The 23,718-nt window shown below is 44.6% G+C and overlaps 1 protein-coding gene across 6 annotated transcripts in view; it reads right to left on the bottom strand.

The window, feature by feature from the left end:
* Pde4dip (phosphodiesterase 4D interacting protein) overlaps positions 1-23,718 on the bottom strand; it is a 201,453-nt gene that overhangs the window by 160,146 nt on the left and 17,589 nt on the right. Inside the window, exon 1 of one of the 6 annotated variants that reach the window (XM_029475076.2) lies at positions 20,882-21,215. The exons of the other annotated variants lie outside the window; for them this stretch is intronic. Coding sequence (XP_029330936.1) covers positions 20,882-20,901 — 20 coding nt within the window. The 5' untranslated portion in view covers positions 20,902-21,215. Of the gene's footprint in view, positions 1-20,881; positions 21,216-23,718 lie in introns of those variants that run through there. 6 annotated transcript variants of the gene reach the window in all.

Here is a 23,718-nt window from a genome sequence, read left to right as displayed (position 1 = left end):
TTTTATAGCAAAAAGGCAGTGGAGAAGGAAACCCAACACGTAATGTTTAGCCAATAGTATTGACACAAAGGGGGCTGGAATGTAGCTGAGTTGGTACAGTGCTTGACTAGCATGCGTGAAACCCTGGATTTGCCCCCCTCACCCAGGAACAAAGCTCCTGCTTGTGATCCCAGCACTTAGGAGGTAGCAGCAGGAGGATCAGAAGTGTAAGGCTATCTACAGCTGCATAGTAAGTTCAAGGCAAACCTGGGCTACGTAAGATCCTGCCTCAAATAGAGAAAATAAAATAAAGAATCAGCCCCTGCCACCCCCCCCCACACACACACACATGAAAAAGCAAAGTCCATTCATGGAAACATTAGTAATGATATGATCCAGGAGCCAGGGCTTCATCTGCAAAATACAGACAAGCACTTCCATCCTTTACACAGAGAGGACAAAGGTCACAGAGAACAGTCAATAAGGACTTGCCAAACACCTACATGCTGGTTGGTGCTGTGTTTTGTTTGAGTTTTTTTTTTCTGGTTACTTTAGGAAGTACTGGAGATTCAGCCCAGGGCCTCCTGCCTGCTGACACAGTAATCTCTGAGCTATAACTCCCAGCCCTCAAAGATCAGAGCTAAAGAAGCTAAAGAAATAAAAACAATACCAGAAAATAACAGTAAACAATATTCAACAATAGATTTTAGTTTTCAAAAGGGGTGATTAGTCCAGTGTGGAAAAATATTTTAATTTTGTTTAGGGGTATCCTTTGAAAATAGAAATATTTCTTTTTTAGTATAGGAGCCCTTGGAGACAAGTTCTATTAAAGGGTGAGTATATAAGCAGAGGACATGGCCACTCGGAGGTGTGGTTGAGGGGAAGGTTTCTATCTGTAGGTAGGAGGGATAGTATAGCCAGAGGCACTTGGAAGAGTCCAGAGCAGAGAAAAAAAGATGGTAGATTGAACATGGCCAGGAGACTTGGGAGGAGGGGAGGAAGAGATAGGGGGAGTGAGAGAAGAGACAAAGGCAGAAGAAGACCAAGAGAGAGGAGACTAAGAGCATGCATAGCCAAAATAGTAGGGTTGTAAGGGAGTGAGAACCTGGGAGCTCATGCGCTGTAGAGGTTTAGGGTAGGAAGAATGCAGGGGTGGGATGGTCTGAGAAGAGCTGAGAAGTGCCACAGGTACTTGTTTGGTTGAGAGAGCCTGGAGACTACCAGCCTTGTTGGAATGCTAATAGGTTCCACAGAAATACAGAGATATGGACTGGGCTCCTTTGGTAGAGGGGACATAAAGGGAACCAGAATGTGGGGAAATGGACTTTTCTTTAGATGTGATAGTGACGGGACAGAAAAGATGGATGTAGGGAGGGGATGGGTGTATAGGTAAGTAGAGAAACAGTATTTTAGTAGACAAGGCTGCAATATTTAGTAGACAGGCTGCTCCGTGGTGCAATGAGTAGCTATTGGGTGTCTATGAGAAAAGACTCCTTGAACATGATAGCATCAAATGCAAAAGCCCTCCAGGGAGCAACTAGAATGCCAAACAGATGCTCCGCGTGCTGAGCAGAGTGAGGGGAGGGGCCACAAACTGGATAAAGCCTTTCAGGACACTGGAGAACATCGAGTCTCTGGGGTTTTACAAATCAGAAAGATGAAGAGTGGCTAAAGGTTTTAAATTGCTGCTGGCCAATGTTTGGACAGGCTAGGTGGGCACACAAGTAAGGCAAGGGCAAAAATGGCTGCAATTATTCTTCAGAGAGGCGCTTTGCAATTGAACTTATTATTCTTTAAGTGTTTGGGTATCCCTAGACAGTTGTAAACAAAAGAACTCTTTTTGGTTTCCAGGGTTTCTCCTTTTAGAAGCCTGACAATGGTCGCAAAGCAGACAGAAGGGACTCTGGCATTTGTTTGGAAATTGATGTTTGCCTTAGGGAAACATCACATAAATCTTCACTCTGTTAACCAGATGGACATGAAAGTATCAGACATGACACATTGGGAATGCACACAACTGCAAGTTCTCTATTAACCAGAAGTAGATCTCCAGCGGCAGTCTTCCCAGCCCTCTGCCTTCCTTCTATCCTTAGTAAAGAGTCTCCCTGCAAGGGAGGCACGCCCACTCCATAAAAGAGAGGAATGTACGCGCCGCTTTTAGATTCCCTTCTGTCGAAGTGAAGCTGGAAAAAGATGTCAAAACCACTAAGCAGAATAATGGCTTGAGATTTGTATAAGGGGAAATTTATCATTATGGGTTGTCACTCACTGAGAATGCTCAGTTCAAAAAGGTGGCTGCCCTGCTTTCAGAGGCCCAGTCAACCCTTAGGCCAAATTCACCCATCAGCCTCACCCGGGTGACCCACTTCTACATTCCATGGAAAAATGAAGGGTCTATCTCTTCACATGGAGGATAAGTTCCCTTCCCCGGTTAAATAGAACAGACAAGTATTTTCCAGCTTGCCACAGCCCTGCTCCTCCCAGGCTAGCCCTCCACAGGCTCCTAAGGCTGGTGCCCTGGTGCAGACAAAATGCAGATGGAGTTTCGTTTCTGCCTTAAGACAAATGAAAAACCTCTCTGCTTCAGCACGCACTTCATTAGTGTGTGGAAAGCCACTAGCTTGCTTATATATCAATTTTACCTTTCTGGGGTTTTATTTCCTCAAATGTTCACACAAACAGAGTGTGAGTTTATATTTTCTTATCTAATTACAGAGTCTATTGTGACAGTTTGGATCTGAAATGCCCCACCCCCATCCCATCCCCATAGCTCCCCAACAGCTCCAGTGGGTGGTGGTACCAGAAGGTGACATAAACTCTAGGAGGTGGGACTTTGGTTAAGGAAGTAGGTCACCCTGCATATATCTTGTCCCCAACTATCCCTCACTCTTTCCTGCTTCCTGTCCAATAAGAGGAAGGCAGCTTTCCTCTCTCACACCCTCATTCCGTGATGTTCTATCTCACCAGAGGTCCACAATGGAGCCAGTGATCATGGGCTTAACCTCAGAATTGATCAATGCAAAATAAATCTTTCCTCTTTTAATTTGTTTTTGTCTAGCATTGTGTCTCAGTGATAGAAATAATGACTAGTGTAAAATTTCACAACAAAACTCCTTTTAATGCTTTTCAAGGATCTAAGGTACTTTCCAGACACGCTCTTGCTCAATCCTCCTTGCTCTGCAGACCAGGGGCAGGTTGCAACAAAGCAGTGGGCATCACCCCTTCCCAAGGCCTCACCTCCCCCCACCCCCATGCACACACTCTGCACTCGGCTCGCTGCCTGCCTGGATGGATCAATAACTGGAAGGATGGAAAGGCCAGTTTAGATGGGACTGAGTTAAAAGGCATATGCGTAATCTCTCAGGAGAATTTTTAAAAATCACTTTAGCTCTATTAACAGCTCAAGTTCTCTCTTGTACTGCCAGACAGTAGGCACTCTCCACTGCTGGAAAAAGGTTGGGAGGGAATTTGATGCTTCCCAAGGGAAGGAAGGAAGCCACAGGGCAGAGACTCTGAGTATGTGTCTAGAGGGTCGCCATTTGAGGCATCTGATAAACCCAAGTGCAGAGAGAATGGAAGGAGAGTAGAGACAGACCCCAAGCCTGCGTGCACACACACACACACACTCACGCACACACACACACACCAAATGATAAGATACATAGGTATGTTCTTCCATTTTAGCCAAGACTAAGATATATATGTGTGTGTGTGTGTGTGTGTGTGTGTGTGTGTGTATCCCTTTTCCTAGTTTCTCAAATCAAACTGTTTTTAGATTTAAAAACAAAACAAAACAAAGTCCACAAATATCTCAGGTTCGGCTAACATGCTGTTTCCCCAGGCACTGATAGCTCTCCCACACAGATATCCAGATATCATCGTTTCCCTGAGATGCTTGAACCTTTTAAGAGAAATTCGCTTTCCTGGGTAAGTGAAGAATAACCCCACCTTTCTCTTTCTCCCTAACCTCATTTTTCTGTTAAAAACAAGATGATTCCATGAAAATCTCGTGCGTTGGTGACTTGCCAAGACAAGGCTCTGTTTAACTGGAAGAACCAAGAATCTCCAAGCACAGCCCACTCACAAGCTGTTCACTTGCTTGATTTCTATGTGCCATCTCACCCAACTTTCTTGACCAACTGATAAGTAACTGGTGTGGCATTAGACCCAAGCAACTCATCAGTACTTGTATCTTACATCACTGGCTCTTCCTGTGCTTTGCCAAGGCCATTAGGTTGGAGATTAGCAGGACGACTACCTGCCACTCCCTGCCACTCTGATGCTGGCAGACCGAGTGATGACTCGTTTTAGTCATTTTTGGGAATGGTAGTTTCATTTACTTGAAGGAATATTCAAGACACTCATTGGCCCACTAGTCTAGTTTCTCGTGATGCTGGGGAGCAAGGTGGGGGCCTGGAATCTTTCCTCCATAGCAAAGAGCAGCACCGTGATGGGACCCACTGTGCTGTGTTTCCTACGGAGCAGATGGACCCTCCTTTGCCAGCTGTGCTCTTGGTACAATCATCTAATCCCATCGACTGAGTTTTTAGAGTGAAAGCAGTCATCACCCCATTCCCCATCAGCTTCAACAACTAGTTTTTAATACATAAGATAATTATATCTCAGGACCAACCAAGACTGTGTCCAAACCACTTGGAAGGTACTGATGCCAGTCTAGGTTCCACCATCCCCTTCTCTTCGCCTAGCCCATCAGACTAATTATCCTAAGGATTGACTTTTCTTCTCACAGGAGTGGAAAACTACCCAAATATGGCTGATCACAAGCTCCTTCCCCCAGACCATAGGCCTGGAGGCAGTCCTGAGTATCTCCCTGGACCTCACTCCATCATTCGCCACCACCTTTGCTCAGGATCTCCAAGGCAAAGGACAAAGAACAGCTTTTCTATCTTTCCGGTTCATTTTTATAAACATATTTTGGAAGCAGAAAAGTAATATGTTTGAGCAGTATGGACAGCAGAAACCTGGGACTTGGTTGCTATTTCTTACAGGAACTTTGTATGTATGTTGGTGAGGTAAGAATGGCTTGTGCACATGTGTGCTTGCATGTGTGTGTGTGTGTGTGTGTGTGCGCGCGCGCATATGGAGGGCAATGGAGTTCAACATCAGATGTTTGTTCTGTTTCTTTCCATCTTTTTTTGGAGGAGACAGGAAGCAGGACCTCTCACCAAAACTGGAACTTGCTGGTTTGTTTCACTATATAATATGATTAGCAAGGTATACACCATACCAGCACCCTTTGCTTTCCCGTGAGTGTTGGAGATCCACGTGAGGCTCTCATGCTAACACAGCAAGCTCTCACCAATGGAGCCATCTCCACAGGCCTGGCTTTAGAGTTTCCAACTCCATAAGCATTTGTGGGGAAGTCTTTTCATGCAAAGCACTAGAAATAAAATAGAAATTATGGATCTTGTCATCCTATAATAGATTCTGAGAGTAAGGCATATGGTTCAAAGATAACTGTGAGAACAAAATGTTTAAAGAGATTTCAGAATAGAGATGAGGCAGAGATATAATCTATACAGGGACAGATGTCTAAGGAAGCCATAGAAAGCAGAGAACATGGGTTGAATCTAGGTCTTAAAGGACAGCTGAATGTGTAAGGCACCATGAGAACAGGGTAAAGGCAGGAAGACGAAGGGTGTGCTCAGCGGTTTGGTTCCCCGCCCTACCCATCAATGGCTCTCTAGGGCTCCTTCCCAGTCTGTTTGCTACCCTTTCTTTTCCTCAAGCCTTTCTCCCAAACCCTTGACTCTCAGAGCGAAACATTAATGAAGACCAAAGGCAGAAATCTCTTTGTGTCTTCTCTCACACACTACATCTTTACCTGACCACTTCAAATATCATTGTGGTTTAGATCTCGAAGGCTTGAGAAAGGTCAACATGCCAAATTACTCTTGGTCACCAGCTTGTGTCACTATTGGGAGGTAGTGACATCTTGGACAGCTGGGGCTTTGCATATGGAGGGGGTGTAGGTGGGTTCACTCTCTTCTCCAAGGCTGCACACAGTATAACTACTCGGTTTTCTCCATGGCTAGCCATTTCGAGTTTGAGCATATTCCAGTGTGTATCTGGGCAACACAAGGTGGACTTTTTTCCCTTTGGAGGGATGGAGAGGTCACAAGGGTGGGGTGGGGGACCTGGGAGGACTCAAATAACCAATAAAGATATTATATTGGAAAAAAGGAACCCCTCAGCTTGCTTCCTCTCTTTGCCTTGTAAGCACCCCACAGTGAGCAACTTTTCTCTACCATGTACTCTTGCTGCCACCAGGCCTAATGCCCCAAACAATCACAGATTAAAACACTGAGGCTGGAGCCAACATAATCCTGCCCTTTTTAAAGGCAGGTTAGCTCAGATACAACAGTGCAGTGACTAACATAAAACCGAGGCAGGGAGTGGGGTCGTTGACGTAGCAATGTCCGATGATGCAGCTCAGAAGCCTTGGAGCAGTTCTCATGAGAGCTGAGATCAGGAATGCAGTCCTGTAAGGGCAGTGCTGACGGGGTTCCACGTGGAAATAAAGACTTTATTGGGAATTAGAGACCATCCACATTGTGTTCTGTCAAATAACATGTGCACATACATTTTATCAATGGCCTGGGACTCTGTGGGTCGCTGAGCTTAAAAGCTTCATTGTCTCCATGGGTAAATTTCAAGGCAGTGCAGCAGTCCTGCTGAAGCATGGGTAATGCTGGCTGCTTCCACCAAGGTTTACAGTGTGAGTTGGGACCAAAACCCAACTCAGGAAGATCTGAAATGTGTATAATTGTCCTGAGAAGGAACAGTTAAACTTGTAAAGGGTTCCTAAAACTGTAAGTCATAAAACTTTATATATGTGCATGTATGTATGTATGTATATATATATATATATACATATATATATGTATATATATATATATGTACATATATATGTGTGTGTGTGTGTGCGTATGGTGGCATTTGCCACTATAAAACAACAAACTTTGAAAAATATTTTTTCAAATGACTTTTTGAGTTAGAAAAGGATCAGCATAATATTTGTGCTACTGTAAAAATGCCTATAAATATAAACTAGAGAATGCAATTGTAACTTTTATTCTCCTGAAGTAATTGTTGTTTCCAAGGTTTATTGCCTCTGTCTGCTAACCTAGGCCTACTCCTAGAAGCTTTTTGCCTCTTATATAGGCCTAGGATGTTTTTAGCCTCTGAAACTTACTGCTTGAATAAGCTCATGCCTTCCTAGTTCTTTCTGATCACTTGCTGGCTGTCAACTCATCTGTTCAGTCGCAAGCTCCTCTCCAAGCTGACTCAAACTGGCCCCTCTCTCAGCTTCTCCTGAAGCGCCCTGCTTGGCCTCATGCTAACTTTGTCAATATTTTCCAATCTTCTGTCTCCTCCTTCTTCTTCTTCTTTGGCTTGCTTTGTCTTCACCTGTGTCTAGCTTGTTCTCTCAGAGGCTTAGCCCATTGTCATTGTAGAAGCAAGCATGTAGGCAGACATGGTGCTGGAAAGCAGCTGAGATTTCTACATCAGCATCCACAGGCAGCAGGAAGAGAGAGAAACTAGGTCTGGCTAGAGCATTTGAAACCTCAAAGCCTACCCCCTAGACACCTCCTTCAACAAAGCCACACCTCCTAATAAGTGCCTATCCCTGCTAACCTTGCATCCAAATCTATGAGCCTATGAAGGCCATCCTTATTAAGGGAATAACAGCAAGGGGACATTGTCTATTGAAAGATTCTTTTTATTAAAAAGAAAGAAAGGAAGAAGAAAGAAAGATGTGGGTGGTTATTGGTAGTGGTATTGGTGATGGTGGTTAGGACTGGGGGTGGGGTTGGGGAGGATGGGGTTGGTTTGCTTTGAGATGAGATCTCTCTATATAGCTCTGGCTGTCCTGGAGCTCACGAGGTAGATCAGGTTGGCCTTAGATTCCCAGAGATCCTCCTGCTTCTCCCTCTTAAGACCTGAGGTTAAAGGCTTGTGCCACTACATTTGGCTTGGACAATGTGTTTTAGCTTTTACTAGCTTTACTCATTAATGACCTACATTAAAGATGAAATAGTTCAGTGGTTAGATGTAGTGTGGGTTTTTAAGCAGACAAAGGTTTGTAGTATGACAGGAAATTTTCTGACATTTGCTGGTTACTGGGGTCTCTGCAGTATTAGGCATCAAACCAAACATACATTCTGCCCTTATTTCCATGTTGTTGAGAAGGCTTCACCTCCTTTGAGATGGCCCAGTGCTTAAGAGCAGTTGTTGCTCTTCCAGAGGACCCAGGTTCAGTTCCCAGAACCCACATGGCTCACAACTCTCTGTAGCTCCCTTCCCAGGGGATCAGAAGATCCCTTCTGACCCCACAGGCACGAGTAGAGGCAAAACATTTATAAACATAATAGAAAATAAATAAATCTTTTTAAAAAAGACTTCTTTGACATGTCTTGTAAGGTTCTGTCTGGTTCAAGTGAAGGAAATGCCCTAAAGTTCAATTTTCCATAGTTTTATTTGTAAACACATTCAATCCTGCCAAATAAAAACTGGTTAGAAGGAAATAATATCTGTGTATTTTTTTTAACAATAGGCTCTGGCTCTGAAAACTTATAAATGGTAGAATTTCACAAATAGTGTTAACTTGACAGTAAAGACATCTGCAGGTAACAGTCTTTGAACTGCCTGTGCATAACTTTACAAAGCAACACATTCTCTTACACTAAAATACTGCTCATTGAGCATAATAATTACTATGGAGAACTGTCACACGCACCACTAAGGCTGCTGCCACCCTTTAAGGGGTGTCTTACACTTTCTGGGCATTATTCAACCACATCCAGTGAAACAGATGGCCTCACTCTATTCTACACGTGAGGAAGAGGCCTGGGAAGTGAGATGCATTCAGTGACGCCACACTGGGGCATGAACCTAAAAGCTGAACTGGGATGACTCCAGATCTTGAAAAAGTATCTACCATAAACATAGATTTATTTCCTTTTCAATTATGTGCATACCCATGTATCTGTGTGTGTATTTGTGCATGTGAGTGTAGTTGCCCATGGAGGCCAGAAGAGGGCATTAGATTCCCTGCATCTAAATTTACACATGATTGTGAATCACCAGAAATAGGTAGTGCAATCTGAACTTGGGTCCTCTGCAAGAACCACAAGTGCTCTTAACCATTCAACCTCTCCAGCCCCTCCAGACCTTTTCCTTGTCCACATACCCTATTTATATCCATGCATGAATGTTTCCTTTGTTTCTGCCTTAAGTCCAGAGATATGAGTCCTGAGCAATTAAGAGAAAAGCATGTTGAGCTACCTGCTGTGCCAAGAAGATGCAGTGGAGATTTAAAACAAATTTGTTTCTAGGGATAGCAACTTATCCATGAAAGACAGCCTATACTCGTATCTGCTCTGACAAATGATATGTGACAAATAAATTAAAATCCTAAGAGAGAAGTGTTGAGTGTGACTTATACATGCCTTATCCTGACAAGTGTCTCTAACCAGATTTCTCTAGAGTATTGATATCTTCCTCAAGCCCCTAGATGACAACACTGCATCTCATTCCCTACAGTCAATGAAAAGGAACTGAAAACACGAGAGATAACGGAGACACACATAACAAAGCGGAAAGCTGTTTGTGAACGTGATCTGAGACCACATCTCGGGCCTCCTTTTCACTTGCCAAGACAGACAGCAAGTGCATCCTCTAGGCTTCAAATGTTGCCAAATACTCCTACCCCACAATTTGGCACGAGAATCACACACACACAAAAAAAGACGCATTCAAATGCAAATAGGACAGAAGTCACAGATGCGGAGAGAGGGACTATTGTACAATAAACACACTGAGATCATCATTTTTCTCATCTCCAGACCCATCATTATCATCTCTGCAAGTGAGGATGCTGACTTAGCAAAGGCCCTCACCACACACACAGCACGTTATTGGGAGCCCCGACATGTTCAGCATGGACTGACTTGCATAAGCATCCACTTCTCCCCGCACAGGATGCAGTTACAGCCTTCACTTTACACAGTCTCTCCATGAAAGTGTCCATGGCCAAATGCATCTGCAGGAGGCAGGCTCTAGAGTGTTCATCCTCAACTGCTACAGGGCACTACAAGCATCACTTACAGCCAGCATGACTACATGTCTGCACACAGACTCCAGGATTTAGAATCTGTCTGTCTGCTTGCCTATCTGTCTCAGTCTGTCTTGGTCTGTCTCTGCCTCTCTGTCTGCCCCACCCCTTTCTTTCTCCCTCCCTCTCTCTTCCTCCCTTCCTAAAGGACAGTATTTTTGCATGAAGTCACATGTTGCAGTTCAGAGAAATGACTTAATATTGTAGAAGGTAAAGGCAGTTCAGGCGATTATTTTCCTCACTTTGCCTTATAAGGCCATCAGACATTCAACTATCTAACAGGTTCCCTCTGCCTCCTCGAATCAGCAAGGAGACAGGTGAGACATCTGTATATCATTAAAAAGATGCATTAAAAATCACCTGCTTTGGCTTCATCCAGATCACTAGGGATTGTCTCTCTGCACACTTCCAGAACCTACCTTCTGATTCCCCCTTTGGGTCCTGCCAGTGTGTTCTGTGGTCCTCAGTTTTCACTAGCGGCTAATATTTCCAGGCCTAGGGTATGGCGAGGGCATTGGCTCAGTCCACTACAGTGCTACACTGGCTGTTTTTATTCCCTTTCTGTTTGCTTTTGATTCATGTAATCTTTCAACGTTTAATTTCTTTGTCTATCTTTAATGGTTTTTAAAGAGCTACATGATCCTTAGGGAAAGCTCAAAAAAGAAAAAAAAAAACACAAAAACAAAAACAAAAGTCATGTGTTAAATGTCACTATGCACAGACCATATTTTAAGAAAATTTTATGTTTTTACTTTTAAGTGTTCTTCAGTTTTGCTTCTGCAAACCTGTAAATGAAAAATCACAAAGAGGAGATGATCCCTAAATGGTTTTTACTTTTACAGTGTGTGTGTGTGCATGTACATATGTGTGTGTGTGTGTGTGCATTCTATGGTACACTTGTGGAGATCAGTGAACAACCTACAGGAGTTGGCTCCCTCCTGTCACCATGGATTCCAGAATTAGAACCCAGGTCACCAATCTGAGCCGTGAGTGCCCCTCCTGCCCTCTGAGACATTTCCACCCCTTACTTTTGTTCTCACACTATTAAAATAAAAGGTTGTAAGGAGGTGGCTAGAGAGCTGTCTTGGCAATCAAGAATACTTTTCTTTCAGAGGACCCAGATTCAGTTGCCATTCCAGTTCCAGGGGATCCAACACCCTCTTCTGGCCTCTACAACACCAGGCACATGTGTGGTGCACAGACATACATGCAGGCAAAACACCCATGTACCCAAAACAAAAGGTTTGGTTTTGTTTTTTAAAAGAATGTTATAAGGAGCCGGGCGTGGTGGCGCACGCGTTTGATCCCAACCCTCAGGAGGCAGAGGCAGGCAGATTTCTGAGTTCGAGGCCAACCTGGTCTACAAAGTGAGTTCCAGGACACCCAGGGCTACACAGAGAAACTCTGTCTCGGAAAAAACAAACAAACAAAAAGTATGTTATAAGGAATGTTCTTTTGCAGGAAGAGTCCAGGAAAGTAGGGTAAAGGGAGGGAGCAAGTAGGAAGATGAAGGGGATGTTTAAGGCAAATTATAGATTGTTCTGAAATTAGAAAAAAGTAAAGCTAGAGTCTGTTATCTCCACAGGCTTAATAAAGCATTAAGACAAAGCTTACAGAGTTCTAAGGGGAATTACAGCATTCACCAAGGCTTATGGGCTGTTAAGGTACTAGAAGTTCTAAAATAGTACTGAGAAAATGACTTTCACAGTTCCTTTTGAATGTAGGCTCCACAGAGAAATTAAGGAGCAGATAGCCTGGGAGATATGAGGGAACCAAGGAGCTGAAGTAAGCAATGAGGTAAATAAACTCAGGGTCCAGAGAGACAGGAAAAGGGGTCAGGGGCGAGGTGGGGTGGGTGTTAGAGAGTACATCATCAGGGTTGAGGTTTTTTTTAACTATTATCTTATGTACATTGGTGTTTTGCCTGCATGCATGTCTGTGTGAGAATGTTGGAGCCTCTGGAACTAGAGTTACAGACAGTTGTGAGCTGCCATGTGGGTGCTGGGAATTGAACCCATGTCCTCTGGAAGAGCGGCCAGTGCTCTTAAACAAACGAGCCATCTCTCCAGCCCCCAGGGTTGAGATTCTTGAGGAGAGAGAATATGGAATAAGGATTCCCACAATGGATGCCAGTGCTTGCACGGTACTCAAGCAAACTCAAGTTATAGAATAGTGATGGGAGGACCTTGAAGCAAGGCGTGCCTGGAGGCCATGTAGAGTGTCAGCATCATTCACTGTCAGGTAGCCAGCTCTAAAGACAGTATGTATCATAGCACAACCTGCTCACAATTCTTAAACAGCATCCAACTTGAATGCCCAATGGTGCCAGGCAACACCTAAGAGATTATATCAGGCTTTCAGGAAATGTTATCTGGAGAATCCTTCACTGAAGATTCACTGACGGTCTAGGCACAAATAATGAATCCATTGCCCAATCAAATAAGATCATGGGAAATACCAAATGAATCAAGTAGGTTCAAAGTTATACAGAACAGGCAGAACCGACTATAGAAAATACCAAGAACTTGCTTCCAAAAATACTTCCCAAAGGAAGCAGTGATGAAGCTCACCACAGAAAGATAAACAGTTACCCCAGCAAAGGCAAGGCTAGGTGTGTGGGTGGGAACAACCGGCATAGAAAGGCCCACACATAATAATTTTAGATCAGGGTGTGTAAAGAGGCAATCACTGTAGAACCAGCTCCCTAGGGCTGCTGGCAAGGCAATTTCCATGAGGCCAAAACCTGGAAAAGCTCAACTAAGGCACAGAAGACTCTTTTAAAACAACCTCAGTTTACATATTACATGTTGCCACTTGGCACACACAAATGCACACTTCTTTCTGTTATAAAGCAGACAAAGACTTAGCTCAAAAGAAGAAGGTAAGGGATGCTACACATAAGTCCATAAGCGAATGCAACATTTTTCCTTTTCCTTGCAATAGGCATCCTAACACTTACTATGCATAATCTTATCGTAACCCAAATCTACTTCTTAATTACTCATGTCCCTATGTTATATTTATTACCATCTTAGAGCACAATACTAAAAGAGATTAACAACCACAAAAAAGCATCCCCCCTGCCTCCCACCAAGAAGAGTAAAGTAGGAATGTCGGTACTGACTTACCTAGAGATACACCACTTTATGTTATGTTCTCTCTCTTTCTCTCTCTCTCTCTCTCTTTGTGTGTGTGTGTGTGTGTGTGTGTCACATGGGAATTCAGATCTCGAAAAGACACTTAAACTGTAATATATCTGTCTGATATGTACAAACACAACTCACAGGAATATTCGGTGAATTTTCAAAAACTGGAAATGTTTAATGCTGCTGTTCTACTACTGAACATCGATCATTTAAAAAAAAAATCCCATGGAAGAAGATGCTTTTGGCATAGAAATATCTGCTGGGTGTTTATAATAGTTAAAGGTGGGAAATGGCAAGGCAACTCTCAATGCAGCCAACCCACACTTCCAGAGCAAACGCAGATTTCCCAGGCTTGGGTGCCCAGCCTTAGTAGAAGTGGGGTGAGTTCTCAGATCTAGAGTAGGAAATGATGAAGCCATGTGTTATAATCCCACCACATGGCATGTTATAAGTACATGATGGGTACAACACATAAAACAGCAAACAGGAGAGCAGTGGGTGGCGGGATGGGTTAACTTGAAAGGTGTCACAGAATATTAGAGTACTACACAGATGTGGATCGTGGTTATCTTGTTAACATTCATTATGAATAACAATGACTTGGCTATGAGGGCTCAGGAAAAAAAATCACATCATATTTGTCCTGCTGACTAGAGAGCTCAGAAGATGCGATGAGGCAAAGGGAACATGGCCCCGTGTGTCTGAATGTTTTAAAATAGGATTGGATGGAGCCACCCTAGGTCATCATGACATCTATTTTTTATTTTGGACTTTTATTCTAACTTTAAATGTTATTTGAATTTTTGCCCGAGACAACACGTGAAATGTCCTGAGCCCAGTTGGGAATCTTATTTATAAGACAGATGGGTTTCCATGTGGGTGGTGTCTTAAGACATCCACTGAGTGAGTGCTCAACACAACCACAGTGAAGTGAGCTTCCAGGATGAGGAGGATGCTGGGGGGAAATGCACTCAAGTTCTGCTTCCAAGCAAAAGCAACCTTCCCAGTCTTCCTCACCCAGCCTTTGTGGTTGAAAGACGTGGGGGCCAGCAGTGTATCCTGATCTAGTTTGTGGGACTAAGGCAAGGAAGCAGTGACTGAGACAAAGTCCCCAAGCCGCAGCCAAGTGCAGAGCACAGTTGCCAAGGCAGAGATTTTCCTTCTCAAAATACAGAAAATTAATTGCTCGCACTGATGAATATTCAACAGGAATTCACTGTCTAAAGACATCTCAGTAATAGAGTTAGGAAAGCAAGCATTTTTCCTCCTACAAAATGCTACGTGCAAAATGCCAGTCGAGCAAGACAGTGGCATCATCTAACTGCCATGCATACTAATTTGAACAGTAGAAAATCACATAACCTCCCTGGCCTCAGCAGCCACATCTGTAAAATGGGGGAAAGTGCCATCTCTGGCTCTCACTATCCATTTGTCAGCAGGACTCTCTAGTAGTTCCCATGAATTCGACCAGGCTGAGAGAGTAGAACAAATACAAAAAGTTATCAATGGGATCTGGTAGGAACCATAAGTCTACGGCTGATGAATATGTCATCTTACTTGAAATTTCTCTTTTGACTCTATGGCAAAGAAGTAGAACCAAATCCTGAAACTGGACCATTCGTTTTCTTGATTCACTGATTTTCTTGCCATCTCCAGATTTTCACAGCCTCAGAAAGCAGATACAAGCAATGTATTAAATCTAATTACATGGTAAAAGAAACAACAAAGCAATATACTTTTCTTTCCTAACCTTACATCTTAAAGGCTGCTCTTGAATAAGGAAGTTTTTTTCTTTCTTTCTTTCAGTTCTTTGTTCAGGCAACTCGTATAAAAGTCACATATGACTTGCTCCACTTACTCAGAGTCACCATATGCCACAAGCAAGAACATTTCCACCCAGAAAAGGAAGAGAATTAGTAATGACTTTTCCAGTATTCATCATTGTACACACTCAACAATGACATCCATCCCAAGGAGGTCCACATTCCTAATCACCAGAGCTTGTGAACATGCAACTTCACACAGCCAAAGCGACCGCTAAGACATGACTGTGAGAAGACATGATCTTAGATTATTTGTTTGGCCCCAAAGTTGTCACCAGGGTCCCTATAAGGAGGACACAGGAAGTTTGAATGACAGAAAAGAGACATGGTGTTGGGAACAGCAGCCAGAGCAATGCCGTTGCTGGACTGGTGCTCTGGGCCAGGAATGCTGAGGGTCTCCAGATGCTGAAAAAGGCAGGGGATGGATGCTCTCCAGAGCTCCAGAGGGAACACGGGCCTGATGATGTCCTGTTTAGTTTCAAAGGCTGATTTTTTTTTTAGACTTTTGACCTCCAGCATTGCATACTTTCTGCGTCATAAGCCACTGTTTAGGTAACAGGAAACTAATACAAAAGTGGCCCTGGATCAAATACCCACAGTCTCTAAAGCAGAAGTGCAGTGCATCTCCAGTCCAGGACACGAAATACTCAGAACAACAGCCTCTCTACCATTAGATTCACCACATGAGAAAGCTTAACCTCACCATCAAATTCTCCATAATCTGTCTCCGTGAACCAGTCCTTCAGCGGCTCTGAACTCTGCAGGCACATCAATCTGACAAGGGGGGAAAACAGTATTCGAGATGCCCAGTACGTTCATGGGAAATTTGCTATTGGAGAACTAACCATGTTCTCCACACATGACTCAACAAAGAGGCCGACAGCAGCCAGTCAGGTAGGAAGCACACATGGGAAAGGAGAGAAGGCACACGTGGGGTTGAGGAGAGGCAGGTGATGTGCAGCCATCAGGGTGTGTCCTACTGAGAGCTAAATGCTCAACACCCTGGTCCTTTGTGGGTAGACTGAACATGGTAAAGAGCATGAAGAAGCTGGGCTTGCAGGGCACATGTCTGTGATCCTAGCGCTTGGGAGCTGAAAGGAGGCTAAGAAACTCAAGGCCAGCCTATAGGCTTCAGAAAACCACTTCAAGTCACAAAACGTTGGGTTTGTGTGAAGCAGCTTTCAGGTAGGGCACTTTCCAGGACTTTCTGGAATGAAACCTGGGCTTAAAATCCCAGACTTCTGCATATCTTTAGCATAACTTTCAAGGAAGCCAACTTAAGGACATCTTTTCTCCATAGGAGGAGCATCAATATGAACTAACCAGTACCCCCAGAGCTCCTTGGAACTAAACCACCAATCAAAGAAAACACATGGTGGAACTTGTGGCTCTAGCGATATATGTAGCATAAGATGGCCTAGTTGGTCATCAGTGGAAGGAGAGGCCCTTGGTCCTGTGACCAAGTATAGGGGAATGCCAGGGCCAGGAATGGGAGTGGGTGGGTTGGGGAGCAGGGGGAGGGGAGAGAGAGGATAGGGGATTTTGGGAGGGGAAACTAGGAAAGGGGATAACATTTGAAATGTAAATAAAGACAATATCTAATAAAAAATAAAATAAATTTTAAAAAAAGAACGCCTTTTCAAAACCAAGTCAGAAGCCAAGTCACCTACAAAACCCAATTAAAATAAAGCAATAAAAATCTCAGGCTTATGAGTTAGATCATCAGAGTTTCCATTTCTTCCTTAGTTGTATGGGTCACGCTGGACAAACGAGTCATTCTCCCTGAAGTTTGATTTCCTTGTCTTGAAAACTGTTTATAGCAGAAGTTATGAGTGTTAAGAGAAATCACAGATGTAAACAATTAGCACCCACTGAAAGCTTACTACATGCTAGCAATTATGGTCAACGTTCCTTCTCAGCATCCTTCAGGGTGTGCTTTTCCAAAGTACTCCCAAAGTAGCTGTCCTAGACTGCTTCTCTCTTTGATAAACACCATGACCAAAATCGACTTGGGGAGAATGGAGCTTATTTTACTTTACAGGTCATAGCCTATCATTGACAGAAGCCATGACAGGAACTCAAGGCAGGATCTTCAAGCAAAATACAGTGGAGAAGCTTGGCTTATTGACTTGCTCCCTTTGGTTTGCTCAGTTGGCTGTCTTATCCAGCCCAGGCCTACCTGCCTAGGGATGGCACTGCCCATAGTGGGCTGGGCCTTTCTTCAAAAAATTAACAATTAAAAAAAATGTTTCCCAGATATGGTCATAGGCCAGTCTGGTCAAGATAATTTTTTTGTTGCGGTTCCTTCTTTCCAGATGACTTTAGGTTCCTGTCAAGTTGACAGCTAATGCTAACTATGACAGTAGACAATGTATATCTTTGCCTTCACTTGAGTTTATTAAAATCTTAAATGGTGGGGGAGGAAGTAGGACAGGGGTATCAGAGCCAGCCTGGGTTATACTGTGAGAGTTTTTAATAAACAGACAAACAAAATTATCGGTGATTCAAATATGAAACCCTCAAAGGCAGAACCAGTCTCATTCATGTGCTTAGCGTCTAGCACAGTGTGTGGCTGTTTGGGCTTCTTCTCTTCAGTGGATGTTTATAAACTGATCTGCCTTATAAGCTAAGGATCTGAGTCTCCAGCCATCATTTTTATTTTTGCCAACTGTGACCCTTTAGATGATAAAATAAATTGAGTCACAATCACCATTGATTTTCTAAAGAAATAACAGAAAACATCTGATTATAAAGCCCATGATGAGGTTAAGTATTCCTACATGTAGGTGTATTTGGTTGCATTGCAAATGCATTTCATACTGTGGTTTGGGCTTATTAATAGTGGGATCATCCATTTTGCCAGCCATCGGTGTTTTCTAATATGCTTGCAGACAGGAGCCTAGCACTGTTGTTCTCTGAGAGGCTCCACACAGCAGCTGACTCAGGACAGATGCAGAGATTCATAGCCAAACAGTGGATGAAGCTTAGGGAATCTTATGGAAGAGTTGGAGGAAGGATTGAGGGCCATGAAGGGAATAGGAACTCCACAGGAAAACTGACAAAGTCAACTAACTGGACGCTTAGGGGTTCTCAGAGACTGAGTCACCAACTAAAGAGCATACATGGGCTGGATCTCGCCCCGCCCCCACACACACATGTAGCGCATGTGCAGCCTGGTTTTTATGTGCATTCCAAATAACTGGAGCAGGGGCTAGCCCTAAAGATGGTTCCTGCCTGTGGAATCTGCTCCCCTAACTTAGCTGTCTTGTCTGGCCTCAGTGAGAGAAGAAGCGCCTAGCCCTGCAGAGACTTGATGTGCCAGGGTCGGGGGATATCAAGAGTGGGCCTCCAGTGTCTCATCAGAGAAAGGAATGGAGTGTTGGGGAGGGGGAAGGGCTGGGATGGGGGACAGTGATCTGGATGTAAAGTGAATAAATTAATAAAAGAAAAAGAAAAAAACAATTGATAGTATTCCTAAAGTTGAACATGCATTTCCTGTTCCCTAACGATCCTATTTCTATTTGTTTGCCCAGTAGAAATGCTCACGTGCATTTACAAATGGCTTGTACCAAGTATTATAGCATCACCCTCCTACTATCTGTAAACCTCATACTGCCCAAATCACCTGACATATTAGCACTCAATACAGTCCTAGTTGGAAGAAAGAATCATTCAACTACAACAGTACACACATGTTGAAGAATCCCCAAAAGCATAAGAGTAAGCAAAAGAAGCAGGAGGCAAGCTTATCCTGTCTACGTCTAGTTACATGAAGTTTAAAACTAGGTGAGATTAGTCTATGGCGCTAAAGTCAGGGTAAAGGTAACCTGGGTGTCGCAAGTAGGACCAAGTTCACAAGTCAGGGATGGTTCTTGATCTGATTGCCCATCACATTTATACACTCTGTGATGTGTGAGACCTTGACACAATTACTTTGTGTGTGTGTGTATATGTGTGCATATGTGCACATATTTGTATGTGTGTGAATGTACACTTTTGTGTATGCCGGAAGGAATCTCAGGGGTCATTCCTCAGTTGCTGTATGCGCTGCTTGCACACACACACACACACACACACACACACACACACCTGTAACTTGCACCACAGCACCTGGTTGGGTTTTGTTTGTTTGTTTGTTTGCTTGCTTGCTTGCTACATGGGTTCTGGGAAAGGAACTCGGATCCTCATCCTTACAAGACCGGTACTTTCTTTATGGACTGAGCTATCTCCCCAATTACCATTGTTTTTTTAAGGTGTGAGAATGCTGGTAGACAGAACAGTCCCTGATACCCTCAAGCTTCCCCCAGCAGGCACTCACCTAGCCTCTGCTTGAATACAACCAGGGACAGTAATCTCCCTGGAGCAGATAGATCAGTGTTCAGAGGGCGCTTCCTGCAGTGGGGTCATACCTTGCCTCTCTGAGACTTGCTGCATCAGTCAGTTGCTCTGTCCTATTAGGAGATTCTAAACTCAGCTAATCCCCCTACCACCAACTGCTCTTCAGATCTCTGAATAGTGCTGGCATGCCCTCCCCATCTCCAGACTTAAGAGCCCCAGGTCCCTTGGCCAACCCTCAAAGCATGGCTTTGAGCCCCACCCTGTCTCTTGACTGCACTTTTTAAAAAAATAAATCATGTGAAGCCCCAAACAGAGCACAGTTCCCTAGGAGAAAAAAAAAAAAACCGAAAAAGGAGGGTTGACCCTTCACATGGACAAAGTCCACTTACTCCGGCAGTGCGTGTTCCCTGTGTGCAGTGTGTCCTTTCTTTAAAATTCACAGTGAACTGTTCACTTGGTTGAACTTAACAATCAATAGCGAACCCCCATTTTTTCATAATTATTGTAGAACCCCAATTTACTTTTTATGTTAGTAGTCTTCACTGCCTTGGGAGTCAGAACAGTCACTTGTCTACACTTCCGTTCCCCAAAGCTAAATTCTGGGGATGATGAGCGTCTATCTGGGATACAGTCTTCTCACACCCAGAGACTACCCCCTGGAGGGGGGGGGGAGGGAGGAGAGAGAGAGAGAGAGAGAGAGAGAGAGAGAGAGAGAGAGAGAGAGAGAGAGGAAATCTTTGTCTTAACAAAGGGTCTCTAATCCTTGCCAGTCCATGAAGGAGCTCCCTTTTAAAGAATATTTAGGGAATGGTGGGATGGAGGGCGAAGGAACAGAATTCTGCCATCACCTCCACAACACAGCCTATCCCAGACCCGCCCTGGCCTCGCCATGGGCAATGGAGGGTGCTCCGAGCCCTTTCCTTCCCTTTCCTTCCCTTTTCTTCCCTTTCCTTCCCTTTCCTTCCCTTTCCACGGTGAGCTCAGAACCAAGGTTCAAGATGATGAGCGTTACTGGCCTCTGTGGGTTGCTGGCGTGTCGCTAGGGCAGGATAAGGTTGAGGTGGAAAACGTGGCAGAGTGAGAAAGAACCAGACACACTAAAAAGTATCAGAAACTAAAGGTATCCCCTGGAGGGAGTCTCTCCAACCTCTTGGAAAAGAAGCTCACAAATCAGGAAAAGACAGGAGGACACATGGCAACAGGAAAAACTTCCAGGCAACCCCGGGGCGGTTTTGACGTCAGGAGTAGGTGAAAAGGAGAGTCGCCAAGCTGGGGACATGCTGAAGAGTAGAGCGCCTGTGGGAGGCTAGGAGAGGTGGGCTGGGAACCAGGAAGGCGACAGGACAGAAAAGGGAAGAAGAGCTCCGAGGCCTCTAGTGGTGAGGGGCGACCGGGCGGGGAGGGAATAGGGCAGGAACCCCAAGTCTACAGGCGGCAATGGAGAAGCCGCTCCCTACCTGGCCCAGGTCTGCTCCATGATCCAAGCGCTCTCGTCACTCTCTGGGTGCCGGTCACCCCGGGGTGGCCGCAGCCCGGGAAGATGCCAAGCCTTGCCCAGGAGTCTCCAGCGCAAAAAACCCGAGTCTCTTCGTCCTCCCCAGCTCCTCTTGGCGCCGGTGCCGGGTGAAGGAACAAGGTCCGCTCTCTGCTTTTTGAAGAGAGCGAGTTGATCGGCCTCAGCCGCACCCTCAGCTAACGGTGCTCTGGGCACAAGGCAGGGACTGTTCTCGGGAGGTGGCTGGACGCCGCTGCCGCCGAGCCCAGGCCGCGGGCGCACACGCTCCCAGGCTGAGACGCGACTGGCTGGCACAAGCTGATCCGCACCAGCTGAGCTGTCAACCGCGAGGGAGCAGAGGCGGGGCTCCGCGCAGCCCGGGACCCGCCCAGGTGACACGCCGCCGCGGCACACATCCTCCGGCTCCCACAGCCTCCCTAGAAGGCTCGAAGGACTGATGCACTAAAGGCGACCATCGATGACCCTTGTCAGACTCTCAGTCCCTCACTGATTCCAATGAAGAGATTTGGATAAAAGCAACCAACTGCAGGGGAGCACCTTGGAAAGGTGATCCTCCCTTAGCCTGCATTGCCCACCCACAGGTAACCTCCGAGTCAGAGATGGAGTCTAAGAAGGATGTAAACCTGAATGTAGGTTGTGCTTCCTAGGGCGTCACAGGGCACAAGGTGATTCTCTGAGAGAGGAGACCTGTTACTTTCACCATTAATCCACTGACAAAAACTTCTTCTTCTTTTTTTTTTTTTTTTTTTTAGACTGGGTTTCTCTGTGTAGTCCTAGCTGTCCTGGAACTCACTCGGTAGACCAGGCTGGCCTTGAACTCAGAAATCCGCCTGCCTCTGCCTCCTAAGTGCTGGAATTAAAGGTGTGCACCACCACCGCCCGGCAGGATGCAGCCTTCTTAACCAAACCTTGTAGGCTTATTAGCTGTCCCTATCTCAATCAGCCCTTGGTTTAGCTTCTTTCCCTTGTAGTTCCCACAGCAACCGGGCTCTACCAGAAGCTCCAAGGAGGCTGTGTTCCTGAACATCCCAGAATGCTCCAAACGCCTTAAAGAGACCTAAGAGCCCAGGACGTGGACTCTCCAACTGTGGCTGTTCTGAGAGCACACAGAAAGCCTTTCCTTCCAAGGAGGGGGCTGCCCAGACCTATGTACAATGTTTAAACAAGACAAACATGCTGTAATTAGAGGGCTCACCTCCCGGAGCTCCCTTTTAGCTCGGAAATAAACCTTTTTATTAAGTCACGTGATCACTGTTATCATTAGCTTTACCGCTGGCCTTCTCATTTTTTTAAAAAAAGCTATATATTACAAGTGCCTATATTTGGTGGCGATAATTTTGTTAGATTTGTTTGAAGACGGCATATTTGTTTGAGAACAAGAAGGTTCAATTCAGCCCAGGCTTTGATGAAGCCAGTGGCATGGCCCAAAAAGCTATGTTTTCCAAATTTTCAAAGACAGACCAACAAGGCTTCTTCAGAAGAAATCCATGCGCTCCGGCAGCCTTGCAGTCAGACTCAGGAAGAGACCTGGCATTCCTGAGTGCTGGTGGAACAACAACGAGCCTGGACTGCGGCAGGAACTTGTCAGCTACATCAGTTTCTTGGATTAGTTCTGATCTTCAGTAGGAAACCCGGGAGGGACGGACAGCATAACAAACACTGAGGCTCTAGAATCTCCCAAGAGCAGCGCTTAGTTTATAGCTAAAACCACTCTTGAGATTAAAATCATGCCCCGCCCCCATCCCGTCCGCAACTTGCACCCTTAATGTTCATTTAAAATATTACCAGGAAAGGACAAAACTAAGGTCCAGTTTGACACTGGCCAAGACCCACAAGCCACCTGTCTTGAAAAGAATCCACTGTGGCCTTGAGGGAGGGACAGAGAGCTCAGGTTTCCATCCCTCATACCAAAGTTGATGCTATATTTAGTTGTGTCTGAAATCAAATTATGGGCTGTTGAGTTGTGGAGAGAGATTCTGTCTACAGTCAGACGTGCTCCAGAAGAGATATGAGCTAACTAGGTGACTGTGGCCTCTCAGAAGCATGGCTGAAAAACGGGCTTTAAAAAAAAAAATAACTCTGTTGTTCAAAGGTTTATAATAATAAGTTAATAATTGAAGATCATTCAGAAATTACAGAAAATTATGTAGAAAATAAAATAATCCTTAAAATCTAGTCATAATTGGTGTTTAAAGCTTATAGAATTTATTTGGTTAGTTGGTTGGTTTTTCAAGACAGGATTTCTCTGTCAAAGAGAGCTCTGGCAGACCTGGAAACTACACTCTGTAGACCAGGCTGGCCTTGAACTCACAGAGATCCATCTATCTCTGCCTCACCCTACCTCTGACTCCTGAGTGCTGGGATTAAAGGCATGCACCTCCATGCCTGGCTAAGTATTCATTTAGTTACGCATGTAATGCACACATGCATGCATGTATCTATGTATGTATATATGTATGTATGTATATACATGTGAGTGCTCTATCTGCATGTATGCCTGCATGGCAGAGGGCATCAGATCCCATTGTAGATGGTTGTGAGCTTGGTTCAGATCCCATTGTGAGCCACCAGGTGGTTGCTGGGAATTGAACTTAGGATCTTTGGAAGCCAGTACTCTTAACCACTGAGCCCTTTTCCAGCCCTAAAAAAGGTCTTTTTAATGAGAACATAGGCTCACTGACAGACATGGGTGTATTTGTGAGGGTAGAAGTTTATTTGATGTCTAAAAACTTTTATATGTATGGTTAAAAACAATTACTTCTTAAATTTCAAAAAAAA

This window comes from Mus caroli, unplaced genomic scaffold, assembly GCF_978045245.1.
Source record: "Mus caroli unplaced genomic scaffold, Mus_caroli_1 scaffold_3, whole genome shotgun sequence".
NCBI classification, from domain to species: Eukaryota; Metazoa; Chordata; class Mammalia; order Rodentia; family Muridae; genus Mus; species Mus caroli.
This window is presented reverse-complemented; position numbering and strand designations above follow the sequence as displayed.